Source organism: Hippoglossus hippoglossus, chromosome 4 (assembly GCF_009819705.1).
Source record: "Hippoglossus hippoglossus isolate fHipHip1 chromosome 4, fHipHip1.pri, whole genome shotgun sequence".
Lineage (NCBI taxonomy): Eukaryota > Metazoa > Chordata > Actinopteri > Pleuronectiformes > Pleuronectidae > Hippoglossus > Hippoglossus hippoglossus.
The window spans coordinates 27,113,970-27,139,508 of record NC_047154.1 but is presented as its reverse complement, the minus strand read 5'-3'; the positions used below and the strand labels follow the sequence as shown (position 1 = coordinate 27,139,508).

The window sequence follows — 25,539 nt, the reverse complement described above, 5'->3', positions numbered from 1 at the left end:
TCGTCCCCTCGTCCTCAGACTGCTGGTTCTGCTTTGTTTGTGAAGGACAAACACGAGAGACATTCTCTGCACAGCGTCAAGGTCAAACACCAATTCAGGGTGTATAATTTAAAATATAATTAACATTAATAATTCATTCAGACGAGGGATCGGTTATCTCCATGACAGAGGGATGTAAACCCTCCTTCGTATTTTACCCCTGAACTGAAAACATTTTGTCCCGACAGATTCTTACGTTTGGAAATGAAGATAAAAATGAAAGTTGTTGTGTTTCCTCTTCTCAAACCTTCCTCCTGTCTGCGCAGGCTCACGAGCGCTCGGAGAGCGTGGAGGTCACGTTCGTCACGCAACTCGTCAAGAAGCTGATGATCATCATCGCCCGGCCTGCGCGTCTGCTGGAGTGTCTGGTAAGAAACACTGAAGAGTGTCGGTTAGTGACTGACCCGGTCGTTCAGACAGAAGCATGAAGCTGAAACACTGTTTTACTATATTTATCAGAACCAAAGCACATTTACTAGTTGTTGGAAAGTAAGAAGTAATTAACTGACAGTTACTTTATTTAACTATTACCATTTCTGCCACTTTACAAATCTGCTCTGCTTCGTTTCAAAGGGAATTATTGAAGTTTTTACTGCCCTACATTTATCATTTATATTTACAATACACAGAACATGTTATACATTTATTTAAATATAGTGTTTTTATACAGCAGAGGACTCTACTAACCGTTTATAAAACAGTGAGCTCCACCTCGACCAAGTGCTGCAGCTGTAGAAGGATGCAGAGTTCTGAGTTCTGACTCTCACACTAAGAGCTGTGGAAGGCTTTGGTCACAGTCAAGCTGTTCTCAGATCTGCACTGAAGTCCGGACATGTTCCTGGAATATTCCATGTGACAACGTCTGAGCAAAACTCATAGGATAGAAATATACAATGTAAAAAGCTGAGATATATCACAATATGTCTCAGGGGACATTGTTACACACGACTGAATCATGTGATGTCAGACTTTGCCACATTTAGATAAATGTCTGTATCTGAGTTAAATACAAACAATAAGATACCACATATGATAACTATCATTTCAAAACCCGCAGGGTGAGAAGATGTGTTGTCATAAACAATGAATACAAGAGGAACATGAAACACACAAACCATGGAGCTGATTAACATGTTAAACCTCCAACCTGCTCCTGGTTGTTTCTCTTCATCAGTTTCACTCTGAGCTGTTGAATTGTAATCACACGTCTGCACAACACGTGTAAATGAGCACGTTGGAGAAATGTGAAGAGAATTAACTGGGATAGCTTCTTCATGTTGTGCAGCTCGACTCCACGCGTGGTTAATAAACAATTTACAGCTTCCTGCTCTGCGGCGTCAAATGATTCAAGCACCGCAATTCATTTATGGACTTCCTCTGAGAATTCATAATCAGCCTAATACACACACACACACACACACACACACACAGAGACACACACACACAGAGACACACACACACACACACAGACACACACAGCAGAGTCAGTCCAGCTGAAGATGTTGAGGGGAAACAGGTGAAATCGACCTTGTGTTGGTCCAGAAACGAGCGGCGGCAGGAGAAAGTGAAGAGATGGAGCAGCGATGAAGACGAGTGTAGAAGACAGATGGATGATTGGAGGAGCAGTGGAGGGTGAAGAGGGAGGACGGGGGGGGAGGAGGAGGAGGCCCGAGCAATTACATCGGTAGTTTTGACTAATCACGTGCATCTGAAGCTGTGACACCACACGATGGGTTTTTACAAATGGAAGCACACAGATAGTCGCGGGGGGTGGAGGGGGGGGGTGAACATGGAAACTGTATGTGTGTGAGTTTAATGGGGGGGGGGGTACTTTGTCTTTGTCAGACGACTTGTGTACGAAGGCAAAAACGACCACGACGACCTCCTCACACATCGTTCAGCCACGACCTCACTCTGCTGCTGCTGCTGTTGTTGTTGTTGTGTTGTTGTGTTGTTGTTGTTGAGGCTGAAGGTTTTTTCCGTCTGTGTCATTGTTGCGCTTCAGTCTTTGTGCTTCACAACCTGCAAACTGCTGCTCGTTGCACTTGTCTGAGTCATTCAGCTGAAATAAAAGAGATTAAGACACGAGTGAGAAAACCTTCAGGACCAAACTACCACTGGGATCAATCCTCCATGTTAGCAGCTGTTGATTCACATCTAATACTAAGATGATCGTGTTGTTTGCTGCACCATAGATCAGATGAACAGAATATAATTATATTTCCATGTGAACCTTGTGTTTCTCCTGCAGGAGTTTGACCCTGAGGAGTTCTACCACCTGTTGGAAGCAGCAGAAGGTCATGCTAAGGAAGGTCAGGGCATCAAGTCCGACATCCCCAGATACATCATCAGCCAGCTGGGCCTCACCCGGGACCCCCTGGAGGGTAACACCCACTTCATTAAAGTGTTGCTCAGTTGTATATAGACTGTGCGTTGTGTTGCTTTGTGGTGTTGTTGCGTTGTTCTGTTGATTCCTCTGGTTCGGTGACAGTTGTGTGTCTCTCTGTAGAAATGGCCCAGCTGAGCAGCTATGACAGCGGGAACCCGGAAACCCCCGAGACGGACGACTCGGTGGACGTGAGTCCATGAACAGTGTCCACTACGAGAACCAGTTTGTTTAAAATAGGATCTGTCACTGGAACATGTTCTCTTTTGGCTGTTTCCTGTTCAGAGTCAAGGAAACACAGTTCCAGCTGCACCGACTCAGCCTAAAACCAAACCCCCCCGAGAGGAAGACTTTGAAACCATCAAGCTCATCAGTAACGGAGCTTATGGGTAAAAACACACAACTCATTCTGTTCTTCTGACGCACGACAACCACTCGTATGAAAGATTTTCCACCATAACATTTAAATATTAGGAAACATTATTACCAGTGGAATGTGTAATATCGGTGGTTTCTTCTTTGTTGGTAGTGCTGTGTTTCTGGTGCGTCACAAAGAGTCCCGGCAGCGATTCGCCATGAAGAAGATCAACAAGCAGAACCTGATCCTGAGGAACCAGATCCAACAGGCCTTCGTGGAAAGAGACATCCTGACGTTCGCCGAGAACCCGTTTGTCGTCTCCATGTTCTGCTCTTTTGAGACCAGACGCCACCTCTGCATGGTGATGGAGTACGTGGAGGGTGAGTTTCTGTCACTGCTTCGGTCCGTCAGTCGCGGTGGGAGGACGCGTTGTCTCATGTTGTTGTGGCGGCTCTCGTCTGTAGGGGGCGACTGTGCCACGCTGCTGAAGAACATCGGAGCGCTGCCGGTCGACATGGCTCGGATGTACTTCGCTGAAACCGTCCTCGCACTCGAGTATCTTCACAACTACGGCATCGTACACAGAGACCTCAAACCTGACAAGTAGGACACACACACACACACACACTTCTTCTTTGTCGTGTTCACTCAAATTTAACGTTTCTTAATTTGAAACTTCAGAAGCATTTTGAGATGTCAAATCGTCCATGTCCTCTCCTCAGTCTCCTCATCACGTCCATGGGACACATCAAGCTGACGGACTTCGGCCTCTCAAAGATCGGTTTGATGAGTTTGACCACAAACTTGTACGAAGGACACATCGAGAAAGACACCAGAGAGTTCCTGGACAAACAGGTGCCGCTCACGGCTTCACCCTCTTTTATGGCATAAAATAATGTTTCATTTCATGTCCTCAGGCATTTACCCAGGAGCCTGTTTGTTGTGTAACTTTTCATTAGTTTTACATTTCATTTGCAGAATATTAGTGTTTGTTGTATGAGATATTTGCACCTTCAGCTGATCCTCTGTGTTGTCGCCTCCTCAGGTGTGCGGTACTCCAGAGTACATCGCTCCAGAGGTGATTCTGCGTCAGGGCTACGGGAAGCCGGTGGACTGGTGGGCGATGGGCGTCATCCTGTACGAGTTCCTGGTGGGCTGCGCTCCGTTCTTCGGGGACACGCCGGAGGAGCTGTTTGGTCAGGTCATCAGTGGTGAGTGGATCATCTACAGCCAACACACACAGTAACACAACACTTCAGTTTAATGGACGTGTGAAGGTCAGTCATTTGCTCGTTGATCAAACAGTGAAGTTTCTTTAACTTCACTTTAAATGAAACTCAGCCGGCGTCACAGAGGCAGAACATCGTACATTATGTATCAAACACTTAAACATGTATGTGTCTCCAGGAGAGAGACGAGCAGATCAAACCGTGTTCAGATAGAGACGTTGCAGCAGAGACACACGCTGACTGACAGCCAATCAGATCCCTCCTGATCCTCCTTTGTCTTTCTCTTTGAAGAGATCAATGATCATAAACCTGTATCGATCCCTTTATGTCTCTTTTATGAGCGTCTGACTCCGTCTGTCCATATCGATGCAGCGCTGATTAAGAACCCAAGGTCTCCACTGGGCTCTGTGTTTTTCTGTCTCTCTGATATTTGTCAGTGATTCTCAAACTCTGGGGATTAATTATAACGGAGAAGGATGATGATTGAAACTACGCTGGTGTGAGGCATGATGGGAAATGGACTAAAAACCAGACCGTTCTCACTCCTGACTTTCTGTTGACCAAAAGTCTGAGCGCCAGTTTTCCACTTTATCATTTTCTTCATGGAAGCACGTGTTTATATTTGTGTTTTGTGTCTTTGTGTGTTTGTGTGTTTGTGTTGTCTTCATGATTTTGTGTTTGTTCTAGATGAAATCATTTGGCCAGAGGAAGAGGAAGCTCTGCCTCAGGAGGCTCAGGATCTCATCTGCAAGCTGCTGAGGCAAAACCCACTGGAGAGACTGGGCACAGGTAACAGACACACACACACACACACACACACACACACACACACACACACACACACAGACACACACACACACACACAGACACACAGACAATCTGAAGCAGAAATTATTTCATTTTTTACTTAAAATTACTAAAATATCTGCACAAAGGATTTTTTTAAATAACAATTTTATCAGATGAAGTTTTCAGTAAATGTTTTACTGTGTTTTGATGCTGACACGTTGTCGATATTTCACTATAACACATGAACATGTTTCCTAACACCAGTCAGACTTACTGAAGTGTTTCCTCCTCCCTCTCTCCTCCCCCCTCCTCCCTCTGTTCCGCTCTCCTCCCTCTCTCCTCCCTCTCTCCTCCCCCTCCTCCCTCTCACCTCCCTCTCTCCTCCCTCTGTCCTCCCTCTCTCCTCCCTCTCTCCTCCCCCCTCCTCCCTCTCACCTCCCTCTCTCCTCCCTCTGTTCTCCCTCCCTCCCTCTCTCCTCCCCCTCCTCCCTCTCTCCTCCCCCTCCTCCCTATGTCCTCCCCCCTCCTCCCTCTCTCTCCCTCTCTCCTCCCTCTGTTCTCCCTCCCTCTCTCCTCCCCCTCCTCCCTCTGTCCTCCCCCCTCCTCCCTCTCTCCTCCCTCTCTCCTCTCCCCCTCCCTCTCTCCTCCCTCTCTCCTCTCCCCCTGTTCCTCTCTCCTCTCTCTCTCCTCCCCCCTCCTCCCTCTCTCCTCCCTCTCACCTCCCCCCTCCTCCCTCTCACCTCCCTCTGTTCCTCTCTCCTCCCTCTCACCTCCCTCTCACCTCCCTCTGTTCCTCTCTCCTCCCTCTCTCCTCCCCCCTCCTCCCTCTCTCCTCCCTCTGTTCCTCTCTCCTCCCTCCCTCCTCCCTCTCTCCTCCCTCTCCCCTCCCCCCTCCTCCCTCTCTCCTCCCTCTCTCCTCTCCCCCTGTTCCTCTCTCCTCCCTCTCTCCTCCCCCCTCCTCCCTCTCTCCTCCCCCCTCCTCCCTCTCCACAGGAAGTGCCTATGAGGTGAAGCAGCACTCGTTCTTCACAGACCTGGACTGGAACAGCCTGCTGAGGCAGAAAGCCGAGTTCATCCCTCAGCTGGAGTCTGAGGACGACACCAGTTACTTCGACAGTACGTCACACACGTCTGCTCCCTGACGCCTTACTGCCACTCACACTGAAGATACAGAGAGAAACACTTTATCACACCAGAGGGAAACTTAGGAATCTAACTAATCTGCCCACTGTGCCTCTGACAGCTCGGTCTGATCGGTACCACCACGTGGATTCAGAGGAGGAAGACGACACCAATGATGAAGAGCACGTGGAGATCCGACAGTTCTCCTCCTGCTCGCCTCGCTTCAGCAAGGTGCACACACATATTCTCTCATGAGCTGTAGAGTTAAACACATCTAGACATTGTGTTGAGAGCTTTCTATGTATTTGTTTACAGGTTTACATATAGTTTCTATCTCTGCATTAGAGAAATGGGATTATTCCACTTGGTAACATTTCAGTTGTAATGTTCTTCTCGGACGAGGTGGACGGGCTCTGCTGTGACTTCAGGTCTAAATGAAACTTCTCCTCTGTGTGGTGCAGGTTTACAGCAGCATGGAGCGTCTGTCTCTGCACGAGGAGAAGAGGACTCCTCCTCCCACCAAGCGCAGCCTCAGTGAGGAAGGAGGAGATCGGATCGACAGCCTGAGTGGACTGAAGTCCAGAGATCGATCGTGGCTGGTGGGATCTCCAGAGATGTGAGTTCTTCACCTTCACACAGACAAGAGGAGTTTATCTGAAAGTATTAATAATCTAGACATTTAAGTTTCCAGAGAAGAATCAGAATCAGCTTCACTCGTCATGTATTAGTACACAAACCAGGAATCTGTACTTATGCAAACACATACAGCAAAAAACTATGAAAACGCTCACAAAATAAACTATCTGCAAATAGAAGAGGACAATAGTACAAGATGAAGGATAATCTGCCCTGAGATAAGGATGTTTTTAAGTAATCGTATATTAACTTGCACATGAAGGAACCTGGAATGTGAGCGTCTTGGTTTCCGGTGTTGTCATCTTGATATTTAGAAGTTTAACTTGTGTCTGATCTTTCCTCTCCTTCATTTCTCCTCAGCCTGCGGAAGCGTTTGTCTGTTTCCGAGTCGTCGCACACGGAGAGCGACTCCAGCCCTCCTCTGACGGTCCGGAGGCGCTGCTGCTCCGCCATCATCGAGATGCCACGCTTTGCCATTTCCTCTGAGGAGGAAGGACAAGGTAACAGTCACAGGAAGGAGGAGCTGAGGAGCTGATGGTCACTCTGTCGTCCATGTCGGTTTAGAAACAGAACAACAGAAAGTTATTGAGGCTCCTGTAGAAGGAAAAGTGTAAAATCAGAGAGTTTTGGTTTGAGGAAGTTTGTTCATCCTCCGGTTTTACCAAGTTCACACTACACAACTTGTTGTCTAGTGATCGTTAGTCTTGCAGTTGTTGTGACTTCATACGACACAACTGACTCACAACAGAGGGCTGTTCAACCAGGCGTCTTCATGTGATGCTGATGATGTAACACTGTGATCATTCCAACGAGCTTCATCTCCTCGACCTGCTCTCCGTGTGTCTCAGCTGCAGCTGGAAGCAGAAAGAGCCCGAGCCTGAGTGCGCTGAGGCTGGGCCCCCGGAGCGACGAGCTGCCCCTCGCCATCCCAGAGCTCCCGCTGGAGAGAGAGCTGAAGCTGGACGAGTCCCCCACCACCCCGAGCTCCACCTCCAGTCAGCTGAGCAAGGCCACGCTCACACGTCAGTACAAACACAAACCGTGGAGACACAGCGACAGTGCTTCGTCTGAGTCTAAGTCTAACATCCTAACTTCTCCCTCTTCCTGTCACCGCAGCCGGCAGCTCAGGCGACGTGTGTGAACGTGCTAACGGCAGTAATGGCGTTAACGGCCGAGCAGCTAAAGCCGACAGCGACTCTCCATCGACTCCTAAAGCCATCAGTGACCTGGCCGCTCGCAGGGCTCGTCATCGCCTGCTGTCCGGAGACGCTGACAAGCACACGGCGACTCAGAGCTCCAGGCCGCTCAACAAGGTCATCAAGTCGGCCTCGGCCACCACGCTGTCGCTCATGATCCCTGCAGGTCAGTGCGTCAGGCTGACGAACACAAGGGTCACATTTCATTATTACATCACAGGTTTCTTTCACTTTGATGCTTAACTAAATCTACTGTTTCTCTCAGACCACCACGGAGCCTCCCCACTGGCCAGCCCCATGTCCCCCCACTCGCTGTCGTCCAATCCGTCGTCACGTGACTCCTCGCCGAGCCGGGATCTGGCCCCGGCCGTGACCAACGTCAAACCCGCCATCGTGATCCACAGAGCGGGGAAGAAGTACGGCTTCACCCTGAGAGCGATCCGCGTCTACATGGGCGACTCTGACATCTACACCGTGCATCACATGGTCTGGGTGAGGCCACGCCCACAAACATCACTCATTTGATTTTAAAACCAGGACGATGTGAACTCAGGGAAGTTCAATGATTCTGGTGTCTAAAAGAAGTAGAGACACTCAGTCTGTTCCATCTGAGAGAGTTTCACTGTATGAGGAGGAAAAACATGTTAACTACACACGTGTTAATGTGACAGAGTCAGTTCAGCTGCAGGAGCTGGGATTCAGGTTGTTGACAGAAGATGGCAGCAAACAACAAGACAATAACTCTCTCTCTCTCTCTCTCTCTCCCCCCCCCCCCCCCAGCACGTGGAGGATAAGGGTCCGGCCCACGACTCGGGGCTGAGGGAGGGAGACCTCATCACCCACGTGAACGGAGAAGCGGTCCATGGTCTGGTTCACACCGAGGTGGTGGAGCTCATCCTGAAGGTAATGATAACAATACTGCTACTAATACTAATACTTATAATAATAATAATAATAATACATTTATTCATGGTACTTCACAAGTTAGAAATGAGGCAACGTAGGCAACAATAGAAAACATCTAAATATAGTTTGAAGATCACACAACATTATAGACATTAGGGCAAAAATACAAGAATAAAAATGTCACTAAAATATAAAAAAAATAATTTAGATGTATTAAAATAGTGTGATCAAAGCTAGGTTTAGCTTTTTGTGTGTCTTCTACTCGTAAACTGCGTAAAATGAAATTAATACTACGATTACTTCTGTGCTGGTGAACAAAAATCTAAATGTTAAGCTGATCTCGTCCCTGATGTGGTTCCTGTCGTTTGTCAGAGCGGCCCCAAAGTGTCCATCTCTGCCACCCCGTTCGAAAACACGTCCATCAAAGTGGGGCCCGCCCGAAAGACGAACCAGAAGACCAAGATGGCGAGACGCAACAAGAAGACCAAGACCAAGGAGGGTCAGGAGAGGTGAGACACGCCTGCGTCACGTCTCTTTGTGTCTTATTGACGTGTCCACATGTGGACTCGTGGACTGATCCGTCTCTCTGTGTCTCGCAGTAAGAAGAGGACGTCTCTGTTCAGGAAGATCACCAAGCAGGCGTCTCTCCTCCACACCAGCCGCAGTCTGTCCTCTCTGAACCGCTCCCTGTCGTCCGGGGAGAGCGGCCCCGGCTCCCCCACACACAACCTGTCCCCACGGAGCCCAACGCAGGGCTACAGGTCCACGCCAGACTCCGCCCACTCAGGTGAGAGACAGACCTGTGAGACACCAGCACTCTGACATCTGAAATAATAAACTAGTTGATTGAGTGAGTGTAAATGCAGTTGGATTGTAGTTAATATAACGTCTCTCTCTCTACCCCTCAGTTGGTGGAAACTCGTCCCAGAGCAGCTCCCCGAGCTCCAGCGTCCCAAACTCCCCCGCGAGCTCGGGCCACATCCGGCCCAGCTCTCTGCACGGCCTCGCCCCGAAGCTCCAGCGACAGTACCGCTCGCCCCGACGCAAGTCTGCCGGCAACATCCCCCTCTCCCCTCTGGCTCGCACGCCTTCGCCCACGCCTCAGAGCAGCTCGCCGCAGCGCTCCCCCTCCCCGCTGTCCAGCCACGCTCTGGGACAGTCTGCCGTGGGACAGTCGTTCCCCGTGAAGCTCCACTCCTCCCCTCCCCTGGTGAGGCAGATCTCCAGACCCAAGAGCGCCGAGCCTCCGCGCTCGCCGCTCCTCAAGAGGGTGCAGTCGGCCGAGAAGCTGGCCTCCTCCCTCTCTAACTCCCCCTCGTCTCCCTCCGGCGTGGCGACGGGGGCGGCGGCTGCGGGGAGTCGTAAACACAGTCTGGACATCTCACATTCAGAGTTCAAGAAGGAGATTCTGCAGAGAGAGCCGAGTCTACAGAGTCTTCAGGTACGAGTTCCGTCACACAGCAAAGACTTCAGCTCTGAAATCTGAGGGTGCTTCTATAAGAATATATCATTTAAGTGTTAAGAGTTAAAAACATCAAAAAATATCAATATAAAGATATGAAGTCATGATTAATGTAGTGTAAGTCTCCCCATTTTGGGATTAATAAAGGGTTATTTTAGCTTAGTTTAGTTTAGCTTAGTCGGAAGCCAATTAAATTTAAACCTGAGAAAGAGGTTTTTATTTTATTCTGACGTCCTGCGACAGGAAACAGATACGACACAAACTAAATCTTCCTAATGAGCTGAATTTAAGCCTCTGATGTCTGACGCTGTTTTATTTTCCTCTCTGACCTGTAGGAGTCGGCCAGCGAGGGGCTTCTGTCCTCGGCCGGTCGCGGCGTGGAGACGGGCAGCCTGCAGAAGCACTCGTCCTCCTCATCTAGGAAGTTGGGACGTCAGGAGGGCGACGGCGGCCTGATCTCCGGTTCTCTGGGCCTCGCCCCCGGGAAGAGCAAACTGAAGGACAAGCTGTCGGCCATCCGGCAGGACCGGGCCGAGCGGAGAGAGTCGCTGCAGAAGCAAGACGCCATTCACGAGGTGGACTCGTCTGAGGACGAGACGGATGAGGGCTCAGAGGACAGCCAGGACGGACGCAGGGGGACGACCTTCACCCCTCCTCCCCTCCTCAGGCCCACCACTGTGAGAACAGGCCCCGGAGGCACCCTGCCGTCCCTCTGCCTCTCCCCCTGCACGCCTCACGCCACTTTCACCCACACAGGGCCCTCGCTGGCAGCCAGGCAGCCCCTCCCCTCGCTTACAGAGACAAAGTCTGGACTGAGAGAGGGAGGCTCTGCCGCGTCCTCAGAAGACGCTCTGAGACAAGAGAGGAAGGTTCTGGAGCAGGGCGCCACCACTAAACCAGCTCAGGGCCCCCTCCCCTTCTCCACGCCAGGCAGTGCGTTCATCTCCGTCAGCAGAGACATGTTCCTCAAACCCGCAACTCCGCCGGACTCCAGGAGTCTCAGAGCGAGGACTGGACCATCAGAGTCCAGAGCTGCAGACAGAACCCCGGACAGCCCTAAAACCCCATCGACCGCCATCACTGCAAGCGCCACCGACTGCAGGGCGACCACCAGCGCCACAGACTGCAGAGCGACCACGAGTGAGACCACGGGTACGACAGACCAAACCACTGAAACCCCCCGCGCCTCCTGCTCCTCCCCCGGCGTACCGAAGGAGAAGAAGGAGGCAGACAACCGGAGACTCTGCGCCGCTGTGGCTGCAACTGTGAGTGTGTCGCCGTCATCCACCTCAAGCTCCGACTCCAGTTCAAGCTCTCCAGTCCCGCCCCCTGAGAGCGGCGTGGACAAAGTGGCGTCCCAGCTGGCGATCGTAGCAAAGAGCGTTCTCTGTCCCGTCAAACTGACCACGGCTGCAGACCCGAAGGACCAGAAACCATCAACTGACTCGTTTCCCTCCAAACCGCTTCCTGCCCCTCAGTCGCCAGCTCCACAGAGAACTGAGCGAGTAGCGTCGCTGACCGTCTCGCAGACATCGGCCAAACCCTCGACCCAAAAAGACTTCGCAGCCCCGGCGCCGCCGTCCTGCAAGGACGTCCCCGACCGCCCAGACAGACCCACATCAGGGTCTGTGAGTCGGGAGAACGCCGCCACGCCTGCACAGCGGGTGGGAGCGACAAGCCTCCCCGCCACTGCAGCATCTGAGCCACAGCGCAAGAGGTTCGAACCCCAGACAACAACTGCGACCGCCGCCATGTCCGCCTGCTCCTCGCCACGAGACAAAGCAACCACCAAGAAGACGTAGCAGCAGAATGTACAGATCACGTGAGTCAGTGTCGGCCGCAGGTTCTAAAACCCTCTCGCTGCATGTTTGGACGGAAACAACAGAATCAGAACTTCACAGTGAAACAGAGACTTTGACTTTCACCACGTGGAGGGAGGCGGAGCGCGGTCACATGTGGTCGACCTCTTTCCATTCCAGACGCTTCGGTTCCTGCGTTTCGACCAAAAAACACGAGGAGCCTCGTCTTTCTCTTTCTTTTAAGGGGCTGGAAGTAACGAGCTCGGTGGTTCGTGCACAAACCAACACAGCGTCCTCACTCCCAGTTTCCTGCTGCTGCTTCATCAACTTCATGTTCAACAGAGACACTCGTCTTCTCATCCCTTCCTCCCTGTGGCGTGTTCTCAGCCAGCAGGGGGCGCCCAGCGTACGATTAGCAAACTGCGTGAACGCATTACAGTTTGTTTAGTGTAAATCTTAGTCATTGTACAGTCAGCGTCCAGAACCAGGACAAAGCAGATTCTGCTCCGGGCCCCGAGGATCCGACCCTGCAGGTGTTTCCCTCAGCTCAGACTCACAGGCAGTTTACAGAACTCTTTGTGAATGTTGGATTCGATCGAGGTTTGACAGACGAGTGCAGACGGAGGCAAGAGGCACAGATTGTAAAGACTGTGTCTGAACTCTGGATCTTTACTCCACGTTCACTGTGGCCGGTTAGTTTCTGAGTCGATTTTCACATATTTGGAAAACACAGACTAAACAAATCTCCTCCAGCTCAACATGTGATCGTTAGCTAAGATGCTACACGATCGACTTTTAATCGTTAGTATAAATTCTCAGATTTTCTCAGCGTTTTATTCGTCCTCGCTCATTTTTATTAAAACCGTCGCTTCACGAGTTAAAAGGACAAAACGTCGGCACAGGAACATTAAACATTGAGCTGCAGTTATTAAATTTCCTCAAAGTAAAGATTCAGATTCTATAAACACGCTGAGGCTTGACCTAGCATATTAGCATTAGCATGGTTAGACCCCCAGGTCCCTTCTCCTGGGGCCCTAACGTCCCTCGAGAGGCTCCTGCTCTTCACGTCTCTGTCAAGCTACCAAACGTTTAGTTCCCAACACAAAGACATGAGGGTTTACATCTTGTGAGTTTCTGGGTCCTGAGCTGCAGCGAAGGATCCGACCTGAGAAACGTTGTCCGACCACCAACTCCGTCACTTCCTGCCCCGACAGCCTTTTGTTTTCTATCTGGACCAAGTCGCTGTGTTTTCAGTCAAATCCTGTGAAGTCACCAGACTTTACTTTGTGTTGGTGTGAGGGAGACGCTCATCTGTGCATGGTTATGTGTATATATAAGAGTATTTATCTGTTGTACTCCTGTTTTATACCCTGAGAGAGAGTGTGTGTGTGTGTGTGTGTGCGTGCGTGTGTGTGTGTGTATCAGACATCAGGTTTGGCACAAAACTTTTATTTTGTCAGATAAATAGACAAAAATCTCTAAAAGTTAATCAGTGACTGGTGTGTGTGTGTGTGTGTGTGTGTGTGTGTGTGTGTGTGTGTGTGTGTGTGTGTGTTCGGTTCTTCTGTTGCTTTTTTTTGTTTTTGAAAAAACGAAATGTAATTTCCTCCCGTTTATTTCTCGATATCCAACATTGATTTTCCTCTCGTCCTTCATTCCTCTCGTACGTTTCGCTTGCAGTTTATGTTTTGGTCCGAGTCACATGTTGCAGAACGTTTCCGGCTGTTTCTCCGAAGCAGGTCCACGTCCTCGTTGTGCGTCTGTGACGAGCGACGCCTCCCTCGGTGTTTGTGTGTTTGCTGACATCACAGTTCTCTGACTCCAGTTGAACGGACTCCGAGGAACTGACTCTGTCGTGTTTACATGTGGTTTCTGTTTGGTTTCTGTGTTATTTTCGTTGATGGAACTTGTTGCCTGTAGCAATCAAACCTCCTCAGGCCTCCGTGCGTTCAGGCCTCGGTGTGTTACAAGAAATACAAACGTAGGTTTGTGGGAAATTAGAAATGTCTTCATTACTTCATTGTTCTTCAAGACAAATCAAACGTTCGTGCCTGAAAACTTCATTCGTCTGATTAACTGGATTCGCTCTCGACACGTTGACACACACACACACACACACACACACACACACACACAGATCAAAGTGTGAGTCATCTAACGTAGCGATGCCAGTTTGACTACACACACACACACACACTTTCTCCCGTGTGTAAAAGATGATGGTGCAGCCATCTGCTGGAGACTGAAGCAAGTGTCAGTTTCCCTGGTGGAGTCATTAATCTAAAGCCCAGAGCCTGTTGGACACACAGACACACACACACACACACACAGACACACAAGGTCGGCTCCTCTGTGTCGTCCCGTTCGGTTACACTTTTGTCCGACCTCCAGCCTGTGTTTACCCATCATGCACCTCTGCTGCTCTGTGGCCACGTTCAGCGGAGTTTCACTTGTTCTGTGTTCGAGTGATGGATCAGAGCGAGTTGAGAGTCTGACTCCTGAGACTCTCCAGAGGAATCAAACTTGTGACTGTCGGTATGAAAAGGTACGAGGTGAAGCCTAATGGCCACAGACACACACACAGACACACACACACACACACACACACACATTCAGTTAGTCTGAGTGCGAGCGGCGGCCGAGCAGCAGAAAACACCTTTTCACTGCCTCGACAGACGTTTGCAGTATTTCAGTGTTTCCATGTTGTGTGTTTTCTCTGTGACACACGAGTGATGAAGAGGAGGAGGAGGAAGATTCAGCCGTGCACCGTAAAAAGCTTGAGTGAGATAAAAACATTGCTGAGTAAAACCAGTGCAATATCTTTTTATTTTTTATTGTGGTAAACGCATGTTGTTGTCAATCTTACCTTACGACAATAATAAAGTTTTTTTTATGTACAGCTCCGTGTGTTTTACGATGTGTTTTTTTTCTCTCACTCTGTTTTATCGTCGTCTTTTATGCGTCACGTGACGCTTTTTACATTAAGGCGACATTTGGGGAAAGATTTCAGCTTCTGGACATGAAGTCGTGAAAAGACTGAAAACTGCTGCACTCTAAAAAAATCCTCCAGTTGCTTTTTAGTCTCATCTATTTTTTACCGGAGACGATTCCTCGGAGGAAAAACACGTTTCTATTTTTGTTCTTTCACACAAACTCCGGTTCGAGTTTTAAAGGTTGAAAATGTGATTTTTCTCTTTTCTCACTGGTTCTGTGACTCGGCTGCTGAACTTTAGTTTCACTGCAAGAACAACATGTAAAAACTTGTTTCTTTCCTCCACAAACAATCACATGTTAATCACATGTTAAACTAGTTGAACTTCTCCTGAGTTCATGTTGTAACTTTACACTTGGTCCTCGTCTCTGCTGCTGTTTGGATGTGAAGGAGAAATCTTCTCCCTGCTGACGTCAAACTAATTCTCTTATAAACCGAGAAGAGAAGAGGTGAGAAAATACGAGTCGCATCCAGTTGTATTTTTAGAGTGTATTATAGCTTTTTATCCCCCCCCCCCCTCGCTCTGGTTCATGCCACACGTTTGATTCCCGGTCGTTTCTTCTCATCACGTCCTTTCAGAGCAGAAAAGAGCCACTAAGTCGTCTGTGTGATCAGTAAAGTGGCTGCAGCTCTAATGGAGCTGCAGCGGCAGCAACCAGCTGCTGGACGCTGCAGGAGGCTTCAGGCGTCTTCACGCTCCTCAGACTAGAGCTGCAGCGGGGGGGGGGGGGGGGGGGGGGGGGGGGGTAATGACTAATCCGTGCAGCGCCGCGGGGCCGAGGATGAAACGTCAGTAAAACAGAACTCCATTAGCTTCTCATTGAAGAACCTCACTCTCCCGCCAATCGACTGCTGAGGTCAAGGGTCACGGCGCCTGATTTAAACACCACCGACCGTCACGTTCTGGGATAATTGGGTCCCCCCCCCCCCCCCCCCCCACACACACACACACCCCACCCAGCCCACCTCCCCTCCTCTGCCTCACCCGTCCTTCCACCGTCTCCTTCCATCCATCCAGGCGTCTGCAGGGAGCTGCCAGAGAGCGAAGGGCCTCTCAGTCTTTACTGGAGGCCCTGAGGGGGGGCGGAGGTGGTGGTGGAGGAGCTCTGACAGCACTCACACACACACACAGACACACACACACACACACACACACACACACACACTCACAGACACACACACAAACATACACTCTCACACAGGAAAGAGACTGGAGCAGCAGTGACAGGAGGCAGCGCTCGGTGATGAATTGCCAGCTTCGTCTCGCTCTGACACGGCTCTACATGACCGGGCAAATGCATTCCCGGTTGGAGGAGAGGAAGAGTAGATGGTGAGGAGAGGAAGAGGTGAGGAGATGACAGGAGCAGGAGAGGAAGACGAGAGGAAGAGTAGATGGAGAGGTGAGGAGAGGAAGAGGTGAGGAGATGACAGGAGCAGGAGAGGAAGACGAGAGGAAGAGTAGATGGAGAGGAGAGGAAGAGGTGAGGAGATGACAGGAGCAGGAGAGGAAGAGTAGATGGAGAGGTGAGGAAGAGGAAGAGGTGAGGAGATGACAGGAGCAGGAGAGGAGACGGGAGGAAGAGGAGGAAGAACTGAGAGAATAGGATGAAGGTAAATTGAATGAGCAGAAACAACTGATTTGATAAACTCGTGTTAAATGAGCAAAAAAAACACGTTTATTTTCCGTTGATGGATTTTTGAATCCCTGAAAGTCTCGTCTTCAGCTGCTGGTTCAACTCGATGAAGACAAGTCCCACGCTGCTTTTGGTTTGAGACTAGAACCTTAAGGAGCCCCTCAGCTGGGACTCAGGAGCGATGGCGTCACAGTTAACATCTCGAAGGCTCCTTCACACGTGTCCGTCCGTCCTCGAGGATCGAAGGCTACGATGTGCAGATCCTTCCCAGGATTCATTGAGCTTCAGTTCGTCCTTCGAGGTCGACCTGACCCATGAAGACGCTGAATCAGGACAATTCAAACAAATAGTTAATGTTTTGTTGTTATAGCTTCATCATTCATCATCATCAGAGCAGAACAAAGATCAAACTTACTTCATTAACGAGCGGACTGCGGTGAACCTGCCTCCTGATTGGTCGGGATCTGGCAGAGGGACATTACCTCACTTCTAATTGGTCTCTGTAGGAAGCAGGTGGACTTAATGAGGCCTGTTGTGGTGATGTATGTTTCCTGTAACGTCCCAACGCACCGGAGACGAGGACGCCTGTGAGACTAATAGAGCAGGAAGTTTCCTCTGAGGTGAAGGAAGAGGAAGAGAAGACGGAGCCGGACGCTGCTGCTCGTCAGAATCCTCGAAGCAGCAGATTGTTTTTAATCAGGAGAAACTGAGAGAATCTTCTTCATGTTTTCATTTGGTTTAGACCGTGGCTGCGTCTCAGTTCAGGGGCGTGGTCGACCCGCCCACAAAGACCGCCTCCTTCATGGGCCGAGGCCGCGAACTGAGATGGACGGACGTTCCCTTACTTAAGCTTTGGACGTCTCGTCACTTGTCTGCACCGTTTCCTCTTTGAAAAACACTGAAGTGCAATGAATCCTGGGAAATGTTGGGCCTGTTTGTTTCCTGGGGAAGGAAGAGACGGGTGAAATGAGTTTAGTTTGAGCTCTGTGACGAATCAGCTCTGAACTGAGACCGAGTCATAAACTACAGCTCGTCCAAAACGCAGCCGCCTGATTCCTCAGAGAGAGAATTAGAGATTATTCACATTTCAGCTTCTCTTCCAGTAAAGTTGAGAATTGATTTAAAGTTCTTATTCCTCACTTTTAAGGCCTGTTCCACATTTCAGATCTTTTGACATCAGATGCTCGGTCGTGACCTGACGTCCTCATCGATGTGTGTGTGTGTCTGTGTGTGTGTCTTGGTGTGTGTGTCTGTGTGTCTGAAAGGTGAGACCACAGACACACAATCAGTTCCTGACAAAGACCTGGATCCCGACTGTGTGAACAAAGACGCTGCTGTTCAACAAAGGACTGATAGGAAGGGGTTAAAAGCTCCTGGTGTGTGTGTGTGTGTGTGTGTGTGTGAACGTGCACATGTGTGTGCATGTGTGCAGCACTCTGCGTCTCCATCATTGTCGGACTGATTGATTGGGTCGTCAGCCAAGATAAAAGATCCCGTCCTCACAGCACGGCCACGCAGCACCCTGGAGAGAGACACACACACACACACACACACACACACACACACCTGTACTGAATACAGATGTGCCTCTCGCTCTGTGTGTGTTTGTGAAGATTGCAAACACACACACATTTGCATTAATTTCATTTATTTACTCCGACGTTCTCTCTCTTTTTTTTTTAAATCTCATTTATCACATGTAAAATATAAAAACACACAAACAGCAGATTTCAGGTTTCAGGTTCTGTTTTTGTTTTATTCCAAAATAAACATAAGAAAAAGAATAAAGTCGGTGAGTGAGGCCGATGAAGGAGTTTGAGGTCAGGGACAGTTTCTGTTCTCATGACGACGGAGGAAAGAGAACAATAAATAAACTTAACGTGGCTCCGACAACATGAAGAACAGATTCTAACACGTGATGAATGTTCACACACGAGCTTCTTGTGAGTTTGTTCATCTTCGACTCACGTGAGATAAAGTTCTATTTGATATTATTCTTATTATTTTATACATGAATCCAGAGTTTTGGTCAAATCACTTTCCTGAGATGAACACCCCCCCTCAGTGTTTGTCCTGTAGGGGGCGCTGCTGCTGCTGCTGCTGCTGCTGAGAATCTTTCTCTTTGTCTCATCCCTCACTTTCCTCTTCCTCAGTCCAGAGACTCTCGTTCCTCTTCATCGTTCTCTTTATCTCTCATCTCTGTGTTCTCAGATTCTCTCTTTGTTTGTCTGAGCGGTTGATGTGGACCCTCCTCTTCATCCTCATCCTCTTCATCCTCTTCATCCTCATCTTCATCTTCCTCCTCCTCATCCTCATCCTCCTCTATATCCTCCTCTTCATCCTCCTCCTCCTCCTCCATCCATCATTCTTCTCTCTCTTCCCTCTCAGTCTCTCTCTGTTCATTCCTTCATTCATTTTTAACCTCGCTCTCTCGCTCGCTCTCTGTTTGAAGACTCTGACGTCTCCATCAGAGACAGTTGGTCTGCAGAGAAACATCATTATATCTGTGTGTGTCTGTGTGTGTGTGTGTTTGTGTTTGTGTACATGAACATTTAAAAGTCCAGACTCCATGTGATGAATCAGTTTGTGTTTTATTTCAAAGTTGTGTTGTGAAGTTTATTGAAAAAGAGTTTTTAATTTTACTTTACTTTCACAAACTTACTCTGAAACTGAATCAGTAATTTACACAATTATATTAAAAACTTTATAGATATTTAATTGAATATATAAACAAAACTAGTAGAAAGAAAAGTAAAACCACAAAGCCTCATCCTCACAGAGATACACACACACACACACACAGATTCTCTCTCTCTCCCCCCCCCCTCTCTGTCTCTCTCTCTCTCTCTCTCTGTCCCCCCCCCCCCTCTCTCTCTCTCTCTCTCTCTTCCCCCCCCCCCCCCCCCCCCCCCCCTCTCTCTCTGGTTCCTCATGTGTTTTCCTCAGCTCAGCTGTTCGTCCCATGACTCCCTCTGCTCTCGCCCGTGTTGTGGCGATGACCTCTGACCTCTGACCTCTGACCCTCTGTGCTTCATCAATGTCAGTCAATGAGCCGCAGAACAAGTGATATTCACTTACCAGCGGGGGGGCTCTGGGGCGATGGAATGTAGATTACACATGACACCATAGGGGGGCACTGTTTGATCAGATTAGAGACGCACACGTCTTCATAAAACACGAAGCTTCTCCAATCAGTGGAAAGTTTTTACAATCTGCTGAGCAGAGAACGCAGCTTTCAAGTGGTTCGTTTAAAATGATTCTCCTCATGGATTTCATACTTTACTGTAGAAAGCCACGGCCATAGAGTCAGAAATATATATTATACATTCATATTAGTATTTAATACTTTTAGTTTTCATTTGTTGCACTGTTGTCTCGTATATCTTATATTGTTTATGATTTAATGATCCATGTTTGTACTTTTGTCATATTTGAGAGAAGCCACATTTCCACTGATTAAATCAACCAACCAATCAATCAATCAATCAACTAATCAATCAACCAATCAATCACAAGGGAAAAACAATGATTCAAATCCACTGCATCCATTTGACCAGCTTCTTTTTAAAATCTGTGTCCTCCTAGTGACCTTTAGAGGAATTACACCAAACTAACTGATTGGATTCACACTCCAGGACAGAAGGGGGCAGTAATCAATCAATAAGTTGTTCACCAACTTCCAAAAGCTCCAAACACCTAAAAAGAACCAGGAATTAAATTTAATTAGATGATCTGTTCACAGCCTCATTTCACTCACAGTCATTTCCCATCATCTGTGTGGATCCTGCTCTGTGGAACCTGCTCTGTGGATCCTGCTCTGTGGAACCTGCTCTGTGGATCCTGCTCTGTGGATCCTGCTCTGTGGAACCTGCTCTGTGGATCCTGCTCTGTGGAACCTGCTCTGTGGATCCTGCTCTGTGGAACCTGCTCTGTGGAACCTGCTCTGTGGAACCTGCTCTGTGGATCCTGCTCTGTGGATCCTGCTCTGTGGAACCTGCTCTCTGGAACCTGCTCTGTGGAACCTGCTCTGTGGATCCCGCTCTGTGGAACCCGCTCTGTGGAACCCGCTCTGTGGAACCCGCTCTGTGGAACCCGCTCTCTGGAACCCGCTCTGTGGAACCTGCTCTGTGGAACCCGCTCTGTGGAACCCGCTCTGTGGAACCCGCTCTGTGGAACCACTCGTTGGAATCAAACCAACGATCAGGGAAACATTTTCCATCTGTCACAGAGATGATGTGAGATTTGGATTTCGTCCTCAGTGGTTGAAACTTTTACTAGAAGATAATTACTTTTACTGCCTTCAGTTGATTTCTCAAAGTATCTGAATCAATTACATTTCATTTGTTCATATTCACAAATCACAGTTTGTCAACAAGGAGCAACATCCTTATTACTCAGTCATGTTTGGATGATGTGTGTGTGGATCTGGATCAGCTGCCAGGAAATAGGTCAAATGAGACATATTCACAGGACTGATATTTATGATTCATTTGTCATATTAACGTTGCTCCAGCCTGAAGAACACAAACAATCAGAGGAACGAGACTGAATCAGAAACACATGAGCTGTAACTAAGTAACTGGATTAATCAGTTAATCCATTCACCAGATTTTCACACTGTCAGATTTTATTCACTGATTAAATTGTTATTGATTCATGTTTTAAAGGTGATTTTATATTTTCTTTACATCTCTGTGTGTTTAAATCCGTCAAAGTCAGATATTTAACGTCTCAGCTTCACTTGTTTTGGCTCAAAGTCGTAATGACATGATGAGCGTGTTCAGGTTCATGTATTAGATGTTCACTGTGTGTTTAATGAGGATGAAGATGCTTATTCTGGGATGTCAGAGATGTGTGTTTGTGGGAAGTTCTCTCGCCATCGGCAGATGATACAGAATAATTGATTTGCTTCTCCCGCCTCGTGGGCATTTGGTAATTCTGTCAAAAAAGATGCGAGGAGCCGGAGAGCGACGCACTTTGATCAACGGTCCATCTCACCGGCTGTTTGGCAGCTTCACTTCTACTCTGAAAACCTGCAGCTCTACATGTTCACTCGCTTTTAACTCCGTCTCCCTGCAGAAGAAGTCAAATCCAAGCTGCTCGGCTGGAGACTTCAGGTTCTCTGTGATATCACTGCTCTGGTTTCCAGCTGGAGCACTCGTCCCCTCGGAGCTTCACGGTGGAGTCGGAGCAGGACGCTGCAGGGTTAGGGTCCAGCTGAAGGTGGAAGGAGACGTTTGGATTCAAGGTGAAGCAGTTTGACCGATAAGGTGACGTCACCATCTGCAGCTACATCAGGTGATGTCATGTTACCGCTGCCAAGGATGGTGTTGACACAAAACTACTAAACCAGGTTCCATGAGATTTAGTGGTGGTCCAGGTCGGGGGGGTCTGGCCCGGTGTGTAACGCAGCCTCGGGTCCTGATGTTTCATGACGAGTCACGTGACCCAGTAATGAACATGTGCTCTTATCTTCATCTTTTATATCATCCAATCAGGAGCTGATATCAGAGTCAACCACGAATCCTGATGTGTTTGAAATGTTTCCTTCACATAAACAGGTTTAAACTGGTCTGAAGAACGATCAACACACACACACACACACACACACACACACACTCTCTCCTAGCACTTCATCTGTAGATAGAGGGCATGTGGGGGGGGGTGTATATATACAGTGTGGAGGCAGTGAGATTGAGATTGTGCTTGTCGATGTGTGTGTGTGTGTGTGTGTGTGTGTGTGTTGATGTGTTGAACTCCATCTGTGAGTTCACCAGTGTTTGTGTTCTCTGCCGTCTGTGATGTGAGATTCTCCGTCCTTGTATTTCACTTCTTTGGAATTCTCCACCGAAAACACCACACAGATAACAAGTCAAGCTCCATTATTTAACACACACAGACACACACACACACACACACACACACACACAGACACACACGCAGTCTGAGCTGTGCAGCATCAGAGGTAGAAACTATCCCTCAGGTTACATCCTGACTCGTGATGTAACTCAGGTTTCTCTTCTGAATCCTGTGATAATGAGTTAAAGAACGTGCGTCCTCGCCCTGAGCGGCGTCATGTGACCCTGCAGAGGAAACACGTCCGCTGCTGATGGGCCCAGGTCCTCGAGAGCGACGGTTTCCTGTTGGTCAGGTGTGACCTTCCTCACAGCGAGGACTGAGGGAGGAAACGTTCATGAACAAGTGAAGATGATGCACGTGTGTTTGATCCAACTATACCGTTTATCCTTTAAAGGTCATGGTTGACTTGGACAAGAAGCCTCACACACCAATACCTCGTTTACACCGACATTAGCAGATTTACGCAGGTTTTTAAACGCAGATAAAACCACTTCACGTTCCCAGTAGAGGAGTTTCCACCGTAAACTGAGTCGCTCTCATCGCAGACACAAGACGGATGTTAACAGATGTTTGTGGGTTTTTTGACTTGTGGAAAAAGGGGCTTCAAGTTCACAGCTATGGAGACTCTGCATGTGTTTGGACTGTGAGAGAAAACACTGACAACACGAGAAGAACATGCAAACTCAAAGGAACCGGGATTCGTACCAATAACCTGATGAGACGACTTTTTAAATCAGAGAAAGTTCAGTTATGATGCAGATTCTTTCTTCATCAGAGTCTTGTTGTTAGAAACGAGTTCAGTGTCTGGAACTGAACTTGATCGTCTCCTCATTATCCAACGAGTAAATAAATCGAATTCTTCACAGATCTAAATGAAAAGAATCTAATTATTCAGAGTCGTTAATCAGTGGATGTGTGTGTGTGTGTGTGTGTGTGTGTGTGTGTGTGTCCGTCCGACAGCGACGTGTCGGCCTCTCGCAGACGAGAGAGGCCGGACCGAGTCCTCTTCTCCCCCCCGTCGTGTAAGACAGCTGTGAAATGAAGGTGTTAATTATTCATGTGGTAATATGTATATATTTAAACTGCAGGGACGGAGACGAGCATCCATTATTCAGCACGTCGGGGCCTCAGCCAGATTTATCATTATTAAGTGAGACTGTGTGGGTGGCAGAGTGGACACAGGAGTGTTGAGACCCGTGTGTGTGTGTGTGTGTGTGTGTGTGTGTGTGCGCGTCTCGCTCAGAATCATAAATCACTCAAGTGGATCTCAAGAGTGTAAGTGTGTGTGTGTGTGTGTGTGTGTGTGTGTTTAATTACTTTTCACTACTGTTTAATTATTGCAGGAAGTCTTTACAGAATATAGGAGCTGCACGTGGGAGTATTTTCTGCCTGCTTGACTTTTCTTGTGTGTGTGTGTGTGTGTGTGTGTGTGTGTGTGTGTGTGTGTAGCCAGTCAGATCCAACCAACAATCATGACCACGGTCCACTAATCAATACTCCCTCTTATAATGCCAGTCACACCTTAGTGCATGTGTGTGTTTCCAAGTCTATAGAAATGCTAAGTGATAACCTGTGTGTGTGTGTGTCTGTGTGTGTGTGTGTCTGTGTGTAGTAGATTAAAACCTGTTACTGGTTTTTCAAATTAAAGCATGTGAGTACGTTTTCTCAATTCTTAGCTCCAGTGAGCAGGTTGTGTTTTCACCGCATGACGTTTGTGTGTTTGTTTGTTTGTTTGTTTGTTTGTCAGCACGTCTACTTAGATTTTTTTATTCAGTCCATGTCCCATCTGCTAACATGGAGGAGGAGGTTAATGACCTTTACTGCAGCCAGCCACCAGGGGGCGGTCCAGATGTGTGTGTGTCTGCTCAGAGACCTCAGGCTGATCCCACAGCTTCAGGATGAAGTGGATCTCAGAGTCTGATCCAGATCTGGTCAGTGAAGCTCTGGTGACTGAATGAGATCAGATCCCTGCAGAGACAAACATCTGGTGAACGACTGGAACCAGACGAGTGGAGGCTGCTGGAGTCGACCCGTCACTGTCAGGGATGTTCATATATTTATATTTTCACTCTATTACAGGAGATTGTTTATGATCCATAAATCATGTTCTCTGAGGAACCGTTCACACCTGGTTTGGTTCAGAGCTTCAGTCTGAACCTGAACATCAGGTGTGAAAGGTTCCTCAGAGCAGAAGAGGAGTTCTGGGTCTGGATCAAACTGAACCTGGTTCTGTTGGTTTGCAGTGAAAACACTGTTGGATAGTTTGGACCAATCACAGGAAGTAGAGACAGAATTAAACAATAGAAGAAGAAGAAGAAGAAGAAGAAGAAGAAGAAGCAGCTGCAGTCTTCACCTCCGACGATATAATGTTTGAACCACGAGGACGTTCATTTGGTGCATTTGAACTAGTGAGGAGTACTGTAGTACTGTGGTACTGTGGAGTACTGATGCTGCTAGTAATACCATCATCATGTTACCATGGCAACCAGATGAGGCTTTATTCATTTCCTCCATTCAAACAGATAGACTACCCCCCCCCCCCCCGTCTACAAACCAATCAGAGTCAAGTATAGGTAGACTCCGCCCACGTAGGTGATGACAACAGGACGTACGTTCTTTCGTCCCTAAATTACAACGTGAAACCAAAGTAACAGATCAAAGGAAACTATGGAACAAAGACGTGAAGCTTCAGAGTCGTCTTCTTTCTTCGTCTTCACTCGTTTCCTGTCGCTCAGAGACGTTCACCTCACAGTGAACTTTACTTTGTGAACTTTACTTTGTGAACTGCAGCAGGTTTCAGAGCTGAGTTGAATATTCACCTTGAGGCCTGAGTCAAGGTCACCTTCACTGCTCCGAGCTCGCTGGGATTTAATGTGCTGCTGATCAATTTAATCCTTTTCTGTTTGGATTGATCGACAACTCGATTGATCAGCTGACCTGTAAGATAATCAATTTATCACTGCCTGAACCCCCAACCTTTTTATGGACTCGTGTACAGTGAAGGTTGAGCTGTGTGTGTGTTTGTGTGTGTGTGTGTGTGTGTGTGTGTGTGTGTGTGTGTGTGTGTGTGTGTGTGTGTGTGTGTGTGTGTGTGTGTGTGTGTGTGTGTGTTCATTGAGAAACCCGTCCGGC

At 48.3% G+C, this 25,539-nt stretch overlaps 1 protein-coding gene and 2 long non-coding RNA genes across 3 annotated transcripts in view; 2 read left to right on the top strand and 1 right to left on the bottom strand.

Moving 5' to 3' along the window:
- Positions 1-11,997, top strand: part of mast2 (microtubule associated serine/threonine kinase 2) — a 205,078-nt gene extending 193,081 nt beyond the window's left edge. The window contains 1 exon segment of the mRNA XM_034582921.1: positions 11,236-11,997. Coding sequence (XP_034438812.1) covers positions 11,236-11,925 — 690 coding nt within the window. The 3' untranslated portion in view covers positions 11,926-11,997.
- A 679-nt stretch (positions 11,998-12,676) lies between these two features.
- LOC117760134 overlaps positions 12,677-25,539 on the top strand; it is an 18,022-nt gene continuing 5,159 nt past the window's right edge. Inside the window, exons 1-2 of the long non-coding RNA XR_004613622.1 lie at positions 12,677-12,938; positions 15,600-15,601. This is a non-coding gene — a long non-coding RNA (uncharacterized LOC117760134). The remainder of the gene's footprint in view (positions 12,939-15,599; positions 15,602-25,539) is intronic.
- The window catches only part of LOC117760133, a 20,155-nt gene continuing 8,422 nt past the window's right edge, over positions 13,807-25,539 (bottom strand). Inside the window, exons 2-3 of the long non-coding RNA XR_004613621.1 lie at positions 25,328-25,339; positions 13,807-14,009 (exon numbers count right to left, since the gene is read on the bottom strand). This is a non-coding gene — a long non-coding RNA (uncharacterized LOC117760133). The remainder of the gene's footprint in view (positions 14,010-25,327; positions 25,340-25,539) is intronic.